At 42.4% G+C, this 13,391-nt stretch overlaps 1 protein-coding gene across 3 annotated transcripts; it reads right to left on the bottom strand.

The window, feature by feature from the left end:
• Positions 1-7,402: 7,402 nt before the first annotated feature.
• LOC139781752 (uncharacterized) lies at positions 7,403-12,287 on the bottom strand. 3 transcript variants are annotated; one of them, XR_011720659.1, is made up of 3 exons: positions 10,616-12,287; positions 8,295-10,257; positions 7,403-8,155 (listed from the first exon to the last, which is right to left on the bottom strand). XR_011720659.1 is itself a non-coding variant. In XM_071720628.1 (3 exons), the coding sequence occupies exons 1-3, from the start codon at positions 12,259-12,261 to the stop codon at positions 9,462-9,464; spliced, it is 2,244 nt and encodes a 747-aa protein (XP_071576729.1). In that variant the 5' UTR covers positions 12,262-12,287; the 3' UTR covers positions 8,641-9,461. The 3 variants fall into 3 exon arrangements, 2 of the variants coding, with proteins under 2 accessions (XP_071576729.1, XP_071576728.1); XM_071720628.1 differs by lacking the exon at positions 7,403-8,155 and having other exon boundaries at positions 8,641-9,751; positions 9,950-10,257; XM_071720627.1 differs by lacking the exon at positions 7,403-8,155 and having other exon boundaries at positions 8,642-9,751; positions 9,825-10,257.
• Between the last annotated feature and the right edge of the window lie 1,104 nt (positions 12,288-13,391).

Here is a 13,391-nt window from a genome sequence, read left to right as displayed (position 1 = left end):
AGGATATCTGAAAAAGGGATGGGGAGAGAGCAGATGGAGAAGGGTGGCGAGGTTCAGGTTAGGGAGTGAGATGAGGGAAAGCAGGTACTGGGAGGGAAAAGAGAGGAAGAAATGTAGGATGTGTGAATATAGGGAAGAAACGTGGGAGCATGTGTGGGAGGAATGTAGAAGGTGGAAATCAGGAGAAGAAAGTTGGCAGGAAGCGGTGGGCTGGGTTTTGGGTGAGGAAGGGAGAGGAAAGGAATGGATGATAGAAATAGAAAGGGAAAGAATGGAAGGGAAAGGGGAGTTGAAGGAGTAAGGAGAAGGAGTAGGGGATGAGAGAAAGGGAGAAGGAAGAGACTGACAAGGGAAGGAGGAGGGAGAGGAAAGTAGAATAAAGGAGAGAAGAGCAATATGCGGAAGGGCTGTAGGTGAAGGCGGAGGAGCTTCTGAGGGATCCGGACGAGGACAGGGAGGAGCCGAGACAGGAAGGATAAAGGCAGATGGACGTAGAGCCGGAGGAAGCGGAGGAAGACAAACAGAGGGAGGAAGGAAGAGGGGGAGGGAGAGGGAATTTAGGCAAATTTTAAGGTCGCATAAGGCCAGGGCGCGAAGGGGAGTTTTTGTAAGAGGTTTGGGTACGTCCCTCACAAAAACGCCTCGTAAACCCTACGGGAATATACAATAAACTTATCTATCTAATTAATAATTTTCACGTTTTAATTGTGACATAATCAAGAGACACGATAATGTCTCGCGCCTAGTGCGGAAAGGGACACGCGAAGACGTGAGTAAGACGCGCGAGCCGAGTACGATAGGATTTTACGATTCTCGTGGCTGGCGACGCTAGCTCGAGCAAGAAAGAGACGGCAGATGTATGTCTGCGCTCTTCGGCCGCTCGAAGCTGGCCGAACGCCGAGCGCACAGCCGCCGCACACGTACACGGCTGCTTGCTTGTGTGCGCTATAGGTACGTATTGGATGGAGAGATTAAGAACGCGGAACGAGAATAGAGAAGTGGAGGATAGTACGAATGTAAGTAGGAGAGAGGAAGGAGAAAGAAGAAGGGGACGGGCAAGGCCGAAGTGAAGGGGACGAGAGAGAAAGGTAGAGCAAGTGAAATGAGGTAAATTCAACTTTCTTGTTACAGATAACCTAAAGGGAGAAAGAGAGGAAAGCGGTGGAAAGAAGGATGGAGTGCAGAGGGAAGATTATAATATAAAAGGAGGCGATAGAAAAGATAGTAGAAGGGAAAGTATGGGAGATGATAAAGGAGTTTAAGGAGGACAGTAAAAAAAAAGATGAGGAGATAAAAGAATTGAAGGAGAAGGTAGAGAGATTAAAAAGAAAGGTGTATAGAATGGAGCAGAGCGCGAACAAAAGAAAGAGGGATGACAGTGAAGAGAGTAAGGGTAAGTTTGGTAAGAGGAAATGGTGGGCAGAAGAGTATGAAAGGAACGACGACGAGAAAAAAAAGAAAAACGTGATAATAATTATCGAGAAGGGGAGATGGATGGGAGAGGAATCAAATTGGGAGAAGGTGAAGGAATTGTTTTCGGAAGGATTAAAAGTGAAGGTGGAGGTGAAAGAGGTAAGCGTGATAGGTCAGAGAGGAGACTAGGTGACGATAATAGTAAAGATAGGGAATGAGGAGGATAAGTGGAAGGTATTAGATGCAAGGAGAAAGGAAAAGAGCAGATTAAGGGTAAAAATGGATGAGGACAAATCGGTGGAGACGAGAGTAAGAAAAAGAGAGAAGAAAGAAAGGAGAAAAGAAAGGAGAGAGAAGGAATAATTACAAATTAATTAATATAAAACTACTTTTTATCCACTTTTATCCACTTTGATTTAAGTAAAAAGCACTTAATTTTTTATTCTTTAACTATCGTGAAAGAAATTTAAGGCAATAAAAAATAAAAATAAATAATTAAGATTTCCTAATGTTTTAAATATTTTATTCAAGAATGGATGAATTACTATAATTAAAAAATTGCATTAGTATATTACTAAAATTACAATTTTTAGGGCAAAAAAATGTTATGTATACAATAATTACGTAATATAAAATAATTGTAATAATTATTATAAATGCCGCAATATAAGAAATAATGTAATTATTATTACAAAATGCAGGCTACTACTGAATATGTTTTAAAATTCTAAATTACTTATTACAAACACACGTGTATATACTTAAGGATGTTGAAGCGTTACGCCTAAACAACTCTTTAAATACAACTAAGCCTATTTTGATTAAATTTTATAATTTAAAGTTTTTAGGGTAAATATTTAGTATTAGGGAGCCACCCCCAATTTCCATAATTTTAAAATATGTTGTCAAGGTCATCACCTTGAGTCATGCTGTGAAGGTTTTAGGTGGGGATCGTTGCTTATTAAAAAGTTGTTAAAAAAGAAAATATAATGAATAGTAATGTAATTCTGTATATAGACTATATGTTACCAACCCAATTGTTGTGTGAATGGAAAAGTGTATGCGTGGATGCAGTGGGTTCCGCCCCCCTGCGGGGAGCTTCACCTCCAAGAAACTAATCTAACCCAACCCAATTGTGTGGGTGGGGATCACACATGTATGATCACAGATACACTGTTTCACTTACACAACAATTGGGTTAGGATAGTTTCTTGGAGATGGAACCCTTCGCAGGGGGGATAGAACCCATTGCATCCACGCATACACCTTTCCACCCACACAACATTTTTTTCGTTTTGTACAAAAACGTGTGGAATAAGCATAATTTTATCAATATTGGAGATGAGGGAGCTGTGTAAGTTTTTCTAAAGAATTACCTAACATTTTAATAAGCAATGACCCTCAACTAAAACCTTCACAACATTACTCATCAAAGTGATGATATAATATTTCAAAATTACGGAAATTGGGGGTGACTTCCTAATACTAAATATTTATCGTTTTCAGAAATAGACTTGGAGTTAGATTAGTTTTTTATGCGGGGGAAAAACTTTGCCGCGGACGAAGCCCTTCCCTCGCTTACATGTGTACTTGAAATACATCAATGCATGCTTTACTGAATACTATTTACCTAAACAGCGGTTCAGTCAAATAGCATTTGCCTAGAAAAATACCATTTGTCTAGGAAAATAGCGTTTGCCTAGTCAAAAGCTCTTAAAATAACTATTTGCCCACGACATATGCATTAAATATACTCACTATTAAATATGTATATGTGTACGTAGATATTATATTATATCGGAAATATCTTTTACCACTACATCATAATTTGTTCTAAAGACATGATTAGATGATCGTAATAATATGACGCATATAATGCATATTACGCACGAAACATATAACTATATGATATCTTATCTACTTTAGCATTTGTCCCTCTACAACTCCTCTGTCATACTCAAAATGTACAAGCTTTTTATTTGCAAGCAACTTGAAGAGATATGACAAAAACAGTTATTATACAGACTTTATAAGAAAGTTGTTAAGAAGCTTTATTAGTTGTTGCCTATCATAGTTTTACGAATAAGTTACTACAAACTACCGAAATAATTTAAATCATTGTTTTCTAGATAATTTATGCAAGTAGGGGAGACCGGGGCGAAATCGTCACTACTTTTTCGGTGCCGATTTTTAACAACAAAACAAATAATTTTAGTAAAATGTGGTATACCGTTGTAAAGAGTAAACCCTTGGCTACAAAATTTATACGGACATTTTTGGTCTACGTTGCTTTGATCAACCGGTATAGAGTGAAAACGACAAAGGTGCAAAAATTGAAATGTTAAAATTGCCGGTGCGGAGTCGTCACTCCAGTCTCGGACTGAATTTTAAATGAAAATTCATAATTCCGATCATGAAAAATGATAGGATACATTTCATTAATTATTTTTAATGGAAAAATAGTGGAAACATTAATTAAAAACACGATGGCGGAAAATAATTACAAGAAAAGCACACACACTTATGTGCCCTACGCTTGCACGAAATGCACTGTTTCTCGTCAGCTCTATTCTGTCATCTTCGAGCACACGCAGCACATATTATCCAAGTCCTCGGCGGAATCCGACCACTGCTGCTTCTTTGACTTTGATTTTCGCTCGAAGCCTCCATGATATGGCTTGGTGACGACTTCGCCCAAAACACAGATTTTAATTTTGATCGCTCATGAAATATTAGAAATCAACGAAAGTAAAAAAGTTTCACTGGATTCGTGTTCAGCATGCATTACTCTTCAGTATCACTTATCTCGAGATTCGGAGAGAAAATAATATTTAAAATATTTAAAATTTTTGACGCGCAAAAAATTTTACTTTTGACCTCCGAAAACACGTTTGCCTTAATGAAAATCACATGGCATATGGCATATCACAACATAGATAAACTGTTTATTTCTTGCCTTTCGGCATTGAAAGGGCGGGGTATTACAATACAATTTAAAATAATGCCATATCGCTATCACAATCCGCATTTAACAAAAAACAAAAAACAAAAAATAAGACGCCGCGAATGCACAGAATTATATAAAGATTATACATACTTTAATGCCTATTACTACGCCTGTCTTTTTCTACCCTAATATGGTTTTTACTCTAAAACGCTCTTTGGTTTTTAGTTCTGGTTTCTGTTCTTATTTTAATAATCTTTTTCATCCAGCTTGTTCGGCGCTCGCCTTATTGTATATAGTAATTGTTAATTGTTAGTATAGTCGTATATTCATTAATATATTCGTATTCGCGTTAATATTCGCTTTATTTTAGTAGTTATTTCGGGTACTTGCCATTAGGCTTTACCATGAGCTGCCAATGCTCATTATTCGGTATATTGCCGATAAAATCAGTTTATTCACGGTGACTCACGCGAAACGTCGGTAAATCGCGATCAAATCGTATTATCGATATTTTCGCGACTCACTAATCGGTGCTGCCCTCGTTCACCTTACGAGGGCACCAGTTATCAAGGAAGAGCAAGTACTTGCTCGCGACACGCGTTACAGGACTTGCTCATCACTCATCGTCACGAAGTCTTGGGGTGCACACCTCATTCGGTTGCACATCTGAACCTCCGGGAGGCCCTATAGTGCTCACTCCATGGAGCGCGATCTCTGCCGGATCGTGCCTGTCTTGCCTGCCTTTGCCTGCTTGCGCCCGCTTGCATGTCGCCTGACTTTGCTTTGCACGTGCTTGCCTATAACCGAGCTTCGCCAGGAGAAGGACGAATCCCTCCAGGAGACGACGGCCGACCGAACGGTGAGTCGCTTTTTGCTTTCGTTTATTTCGCTACTATTCGCTTTGAGGAGACGCCAACATGCCTCTTCTGGTCCTTCGAGTCTTTTCATAGTTTTCTCGCAAACGAGGGGACGTACACCACCCCCTTCTACAGCTAATTTTTTCTACCTTCCCCGTCAGTAATTGCACCATGCTCATGTTACTTCTTATCTTTTCCCTACATCTCTTTGATAGATGCTCTATTGTCTCAACTTTCTTTTGGCATATTCTACAAAGTATTTCCTCCTGATCTCGCCAAAAATTACTACTCAGCTCTTTGTTCTCGCATCTAAACCTCGCTATAATTTTCTGATGGTCCTTCTTTCCTAGTTTTCTTAAATACTCTGGTATCTCTATTGAATAAAGTTCTTTATATCTTTTCCCAAATCTAGACTCTTGTATTTCATTAAATTGTATCTGTTTCTGAATTTTTATATCTCTTTCGATTAACCTAACTGTGACATCTCCTCCTCCTTCTTTTATTCTTTTTATTTCCTCCCCGGACATACCGTTCCTACGAAAGTATTAGGTTGGCAACTAAGTTCCCGCCGTTTTTTTACATTTTGTAAAAGTTTATTTTTCAATAAAAATTAACAACTAATTAATCAATAATGTATTCTCCCTTGTTGTTTACAACTTCTTCCCAACGTTCAACAAGATGTTCAATTCCTCGTTGGTAGAAATCACCCGGTCTCGACTCGAAAAATTCATCCAACCAAACTCTCAATTCTGCATCAGTATTGAACGAAACTCCGCGCATAGCATTTGAAAGAGATCGAAAGAGGTGGAAATCCGTTGGTGCCAAATCGGGAGAGTACGGCGGGTGTGGCAGTACTTCCCAGCCATGCGTTTGAATGGCTTCCTTGGTCATATTGGCGATATGAGGGCGGGCGTTGTCATGCAGCAAAAGAACTCCATGCTGCCGATTAGGTCTTTTCTCTTGAATAGCCGTGTTGAGTCGTTCCATTTGTTGAACATAGAGTTCCGCGTTGACCGTTTGGTTCCGTTCAAGCAATTCGTAATGGATAATCCCTTTCCAGTCCCACCATACGCACAACATCGTTTTACGCGGATGAAGTTCTTGTTTCACGCGCGGTGTCGCTCGTTTATCGGGGCTAAGCCACTGCTTGCGCTGCTTTATATTAATGTACAGGCACCATTTTTCGTCGCCAGTAACGATTCGGTAAAGAAATCGTTGCTTGTGTCCATGAGTTGAGCGGTGACGAGCAAGCAAACCAGCGGAGATTGTGGCTCGTTGATTTTTGTTGTTGTCACTTAAAGCATGCGGAACCCATGCTCCACACTTCTGAACCTTTCCCATCGAGTGAAGATGCTTCTCTATAGCAGTGTGGGAGCATTCCATTTTCTTTGCCAGTTCCCTTGTCGTTTGACGCGAATTTTCGTGCAAAAGTTGGTTTAATCGCCCTTCATCGAACTCAACTGGACGGCCAGAACGAGGGGGGGTTTTTTCAATTATTCCTCGGGTGAGGATGGTCAGGTGTCTTCTACCCAATGGTAATTGACACAAACGATGTAAACCTAGATTGTATATACAACTGAATCAAATAACTTTCCCAATTCCTTTAAAAAATTTTATAATAATGTGTAAAATTTTCCAATTCTGTCTCTTAATAAGGTTAAAAATGTCTATATGGGTCAGAAATCCAACAGCTCTGAGTTCCGCATCCATATCAATTCTCAAGTCGTCGTATCTTCTACATTGTAGCAAAACGTGTTGCAAATCCTCAATCTCGTAGCCACAATCACATCGCTCGCTGTCAATATAACCTTTTCTGTACAGGGAAGATCCCAAATTGAAGTGGTTGGCTCTCAATCTATTGATGAATGTGACAAAGTATCTTGCCTTATTAAGACCCCAAAACCACGGCTTCGTAGTACTTTGATCGTAAAAGTTATTGAAATAGAAGGATCCTTTAAACGCAGACTCCGCAACGATCGTTCTCTGTGTAGACTCCCAAGTCTCCCGCCTGACACGCATCATAATGTCCCCCACCGGAACCACAATAGATGGGTCGGCCTCCTCGGTAGCCGCCTCCCTCGCCAACCCGTCAGCCATCTCGTTTCCAGTGATACCAACATGCGCTGGAATCCATATCAGTATAACTCTCTTCCCACACTCATGTACCAAATCATAAAGCAAGAGCCTAGCTTCCGTAATATATTTATTTTTGTGCACATTTAGGTGATTATTGTTAATAGATTGGAGAACTGATTTACAATCCGAAAAGATCACAATATCACGTTTCCTGTGTGTACTCTGAAGTAGAACAAGCTGCAGAGCCGACTTAACCGCAAATGCCTCAGCCGTGTAAGACGAGCACATAAAAGGCAGGCTCATTTTGTAGGCAATATCCTGATCACAAATGATCATACTGGCACCAGTCGAACGCTTCGCCTCATCATAAGAGCCATCCGTAAAAATGATCTCCGGGGACTCCAAATTATATTCATCAATAACCTCCTGAATAAGGATGTGGTCCGGATATTTTTTATATTTTCTGGTTTTACCAATTTCAGTATCCACGATAGGCAGGAAGGAGTGGGCGCCATATGGCCCCCGAAAGATCTCAAACCCACGCGAAGGTCCCAATGCAGCCCTGTAAGTCTGGGCTTTCCTCCAGATATCAGAGAGGAGAGAAAATCTGTACATAGGCTGTTTGTATCGGCAGTAGCTCTCCATGTCCGACATACGCTGTAATTTTTGGCAGAGACCATTCCGATTGTAAACGATAGTTTTATTTACAAAATTACTACCCAACATAAAGGCTCGATCTCGTAAGGATCTCACTTTAGCCTCAGCAACAATGACATTGTTAGGTGAGCTGCTGCGGTAGCCCAGAGCAGTGCGAATGCCCATGTACTGGGCTCTCTCCAGTTTAAGCTGGAAAGCAGCATCCCTGAGGAAATAGATAAAGTTACCGTAATCAGTAACGGATCTCACTAGGCTTTTGTACAGCATAAGGGCAGTATTGACTTCCATGCCCGTGGAGACTCGACATAGATATCTCAAAATAGAGTTGGCCCTGTTCACCTTACCCCTAACTTCCTGTACCTGGCGGTGGAAACTCAGTCGACTATCAAGCCAGATGCCCAAAAATTTCGCACTATTGCCATTAAAGACCTCCACATCTCGAATCCGGATGCTGAGCTTCCCATCTGTGTAACCACTCTTGGAAAATTCAACCAGGACGGTTTTTCTCGGCTCAAGATCCAGACCAATCCCACTAAGTCTCTCCGCAACAATGTTAACGGCCCGCTCCAGTAAGAGACGGTTGCGCTCACGGTTAATACCGGAAACATAGAGCCCGATGTCGTCCGCGAATTCCACGGCCTCAACCCCCTCAGGTAGATCAGCACACAAGCCCTGAGTAAACAAGGAATACAATGCCGGACTAAGAACGGCGCCCTGCGGGAGCCCTCTATAGACAAGGCGATCCACGAATTCGCGAGAATTAACAATGAATCTAACCTTTCTTCGGTATAACCACTTACTAATGAATCTGATTATTCCAACGGGGCATTTTAGCGTCTTCAGTTTGTCCAGCATGATGTAATAGTCCACACAGTCGTACGCCGATGCAACATCTAGGAATGCAGCCAGTGTGTATTTATCCTCGCTAATAGAAGAGCGGATGTCAGACGTAATACGGGCCAGGTTGTCGGCACATGATCTTCCACGTCTAAAACCACTTTGTGATTTACTAAATTTCTCCTCCTTTTCAGCCCACCAGATCAGTCTCTCGTTAATTAACCTCTCCATTAGTTTTCCAACACAAGAAGAAAGGGAAATCGGTCGGACCTTCTCCCGACCGACCTTGTCGATAAACACGACCTGGTACGCATGCCAATCTTCCGGTAGAACACCGGTAGACCAAACCGTATTGAACAATTCCAATAAGCATATCCTGGCAGAATCCGGGAGCAATCTGAGCATCTTGTACTCAACACCGTCAAGTCCCGGAGCAGAATCCCTCCTGACCATATCAATAGCTCTCTCTAACTCTGCACGGGAAAAGGGAGCATCAAGGTCGCCATATCCCTGACACCCGTCGGGGGCCTCTATCGGTTCACAGCCCACGGAAGGGGGGGCAAGGCAATCTATGGATTTTCTGATTTCAGTTTCCCTGTTGGTAGTTTGCCACTTGTTCCATTCAATGTTCTTCCTTGAATTCTTCATGATGCGAATCGTATTCCAAACAAAGCTCAGACTAGTAAATCTATTGATTTCACTACAGAAATTCTCAAAGTTGTCCTTTTTTTTTTATTTATAGTCTTCTTAGCCAAAGCACATCGCCTCTTATACTCAGCCCATGAGTGTAGACTCTTGAGCCTCTTGAAATCGGAAAAAGCAGCCTTTCTAGACTTAATGACTTCGTCGCATTCTGCATCCCACCATCTGTGCGATCTCTTCCGCTTATCCGGGTCATCTCGAATAGGCTCAGTGTTGAGGCACTTCCTGCCAGAGGCACGGGCGACGGAATTTTTAAGAACATCTATAAAATGATTATAATAGTAATCAAAATTCGAGTCAAAAAGGTTGAGATGCGGAAAGAGTGAAGAATTGACCTCGTCAGAAACCAGCTCTTGAAAACGAGACCAGTCAGTTTTCTTGGTAGAGATTCTATTGGTAATTTTACGATAAACCTGAGTGTGGTAATCGAATGTAAAAGTGATAGGAAAATGGTCGCTACCCCATGTCTCATCCATCTGTTGATAGTCGATTCTGTTGACTGCACCGCCAGAGCAAAATAGCAGGTCAAGGTTGGAGTCACGCTGCCCGGTATATCCCACACGTGATTTGGTGTCGGTGTTCACACACAGAAAATCCTTATCACTCATGATGTCGAATAAGACATCACCGCTATCATTATTGGAGGCACAGTTCCACAGGGTGTTGTGTGCATTTAGATCGCCGAGAATAACCGTATCCTCCTGATGTCCACGTACAGAGTCAAACACAGCACGGAAATCGTGTCGAGCAATAGTAGACCTTGGGTGTCTGTAAATGGCAACAATGTTAATATTGCGATTAAGATTCTTAGTTTTGATGCAGACTGCATCATATCCGACCGGCAGTCCAACAATCGGTATGACATCGAACTCAACATGAGATCGCACAGAGACCGAGACGCCACCGCTACCAAGCAGATTTCTACTATGTAAAGTTCTAAAGCCCGAAAGGAAAACATGCCGCGCACCAGTGCATCTAGTCTCCGTGAGGACGACAATGTCGAAATCCATAGCGTGTTTAGAGAGCTCATTACTGTGGCTTCTATAACCCTGGCAATTCCACAGTAGTAGTTTGAATTTAATATAGAGGACGGGGGAGCCTTACGTCTCCCCCCACGATAGCCAACCTGTCATTCTCGGTGTCCAATTCCTGCTCTTGAAATCCTAAACGTACTCTGTCGCGCTGGGGGGGACCACGTCTTGACCCATATCGAGAATCAGCGTTCATTAAAACATCCATCAGTCTATCCCGGGCCTCCGGGATCCTTTGCAGCAGGAGAAGGATTTTCTCAATGGTGTCATTTATATAAGAGCTGCCCTGAGAGTGGGCAGAGTCATCTTGAGGGGACTCTTCCTCTCTAATAACCTTCGACCACGCTGCGCCATTGCGAGCCGCAGAAAACATAATTCCTCTCTTTTCTTTATTAATATCACTAGCCCTAGTATCAAATTGCTTATAATAATTGCGGGAGGCGTCATATGATACGCTCCGTTTGTCACTAGATTTATTATAGGCCCGGGGATAAGGCTCCCGGCTGTCACTTGTAAAATGAGGAGTAGGAGAGGGAGAGTGAGCCTCCCAACTTCCTCGTCCCTTAACTCTAGCCGTCTCAGAATAAGACTTCGTCCTTGGAGGCTCCGGTAAATTTGGCCATGCATCTGGATAAAGAATCCTGCTTTGATACTTCGGGGGAGGGGGGGAGTCTCCAACCTCAACGATCCGCCTCGCCCTATGGAAAGAGACGTTTTTATGAGCCATAACAACATTAATATTCCTAGTTTTTTCAAAAGCGGGACAGCCTCTAAATGTCGACCTGTGTTGATCCCCGCAGTTACAGCAACGCTCAGTTTTGTCGCATTGACCGTGAGCTTTGTCTCCACATATGATACATCGTGTCTCGGACTTACAAGCGATTCTAGTGTGACCGAATCTAAAGCAGTTAAAGCACTGCCGGACTTGTGGTACATATGCCCGAACTCTGAGGTTAACACCATAAGAAAATATGTTGAGATCTCGAATACAATTATCATTGAAGGTAACAAGAATATTGTCTGTTACCGATAATATAGATTTCTTATTAACTAGGTCCCACTTCCGTCGGTACATACGCTCCAGCTTAGTGATTTTGGACCTATCACCTATTGCCGACCAAAGATCGGGGATTGACGAGGGCCAATCTGATATAACGCCCTTACAAAAAATTAAACGTTGGTCCAAGTTAGCTTTTAACTTGACCGGGTCCTTAAGCTTGTCGATCCTATCTAGAGCGATATTAGCGTCCGCAAAGTCCTTAAAATCAGCCTCCGCGGTGAAATGATTCACCATTGTAACCGATGTAGGGCAAATCTTGAGATCGGATAGAGTCATCCATATTTTTATAAGATTCCTACCTTTTTTATTTGAGGTTTGATCGGGAGGGAGTCGAAGGGAAATCCTAGCTATTCCTCTGAAATCGTCCTGAAATCTGGTAATCCTCTGTACATTAGTCCCAGCCGGATTTATGGCATCTTCCCTTCTCAAGGTAGAACCGCATACAATGAAAGACTCTCTCTCCCCCTCCACAGACTCAGGCACGCTATCCACAGCCAAGGCACGTGCGTCCACAGTCGCGCCATCGATCACACCAACATCACGTGAACAGGTACTGCGCGCCACATGATCTACGGGCGAAGATTGACGGAGATCATTGTCTTTATTCAGGGCCGCTTGATTTACCAAAAGTTCGCTGTCCCGATTATCACTTTGACTAGGATTCACGATCTCAACCTCCATAATATTTCTTCGCTTATTAAGCTCCTCGTCCTTCTGCTTTTTAGCTGATATATTTCTGCGGAAACTTGCCGTTTGCCAATCCGAATCCGAGGGAGGTTCCTCGGAAGCGCGATCCCTGACAAACTCGTCGAATTCATGTTCCGAAACGTCCGTTTTCATTCTCTTGTTAGCCAAATGATTTCCGTTCGCCGAGGAATGGGATCCCTGACGAGAGCGGGACTGACCATCCGACGCATCCATCCGAGCTCCTGTTGAAACTAAGTCGCTCCCCCTCCGAGAGGGGAGCAGTAATAATTAATATATTATACGCCCACCCGAAAATACGCCAGGAACAAAGCCCCAGAAACGAAAGATCACGCGTCACTAGCAACGAGGCAAAGACAAGTTGAGCAGGAGTACAGTCAAACACGTCCGTCTCGCACCACGGCTCGAGCGGAACTCCCCGCCAGAACGAGGTGCGTCTTTGAGGTTAAAATTTCCATTTTTGAACTTGGCATACCAATCACGAACGGTTCTTTCAGCTATGGCACTCGCTCCATACACAGCACAAATGTCGCGAGCAGCTTTTGCGGCCTTAGAACCTTGATTAAAAGCAAAAAGAAGGAGGTGTCGAAAATGCTCATTTTTCTCAACTTGACATTCCATTTTAATGATCTGAAAAAAACAAAACATAGACAAATGACATGCGGAATGTTCCTCTCTAAAAAAAGGCGTGCAAAGTCGGTACTCGAATATATCGCGTTTATTGTTCCCTCTTTTCCGCGATGCCGATTGGTTCTCTCGCTGTGCTTACTTCATGAGCAGCTGTCATTGTATATGTGTGTAATATTAAAGCTAAATAGCGCGCGCGAAGCGCGCGTCTGCAGTGTCTAGTAACATTTAAAAAAACGGCGGGAACTTAGTTGCCAACCTAATACATTTATCTGTCTATCACCCATCTGGTCTTATTTTGCATGGTCTTTTCTATTTCAATCATACATTCTTTAAGTATTCTGTTAGATATGCTTTCCCTGATCTTTTCCTCAAATTTTACCGCTCTTTTCCCTGACTCTATTTGCAGTACCTTTGTTTTTGTTTCTTCCCTAACTATATATCTCGGTGTATTTCAATCTAAACCTAACGACCATTTT

The sequence above is a fragment of the Temnothorax nylanderi genome, unplaced genomic scaffold, assembly GCF_030848795.1.
Source record: "Temnothorax nylanderi isolate EJ_2023f unplaced genomic scaffold, tnyl_v1.0 TNYL_tig0359_pilon, whole genome shotgun sequence".
In the NCBI taxonomy this organism is placed as follows: Eukaryota; Metazoa; Arthropoda; class Insecta; order Hymenoptera; family Formicidae; genus Temnothorax; species Temnothorax nylanderi.
This window is presented reverse-complemented; position numbering and strand designations above follow the sequence as displayed.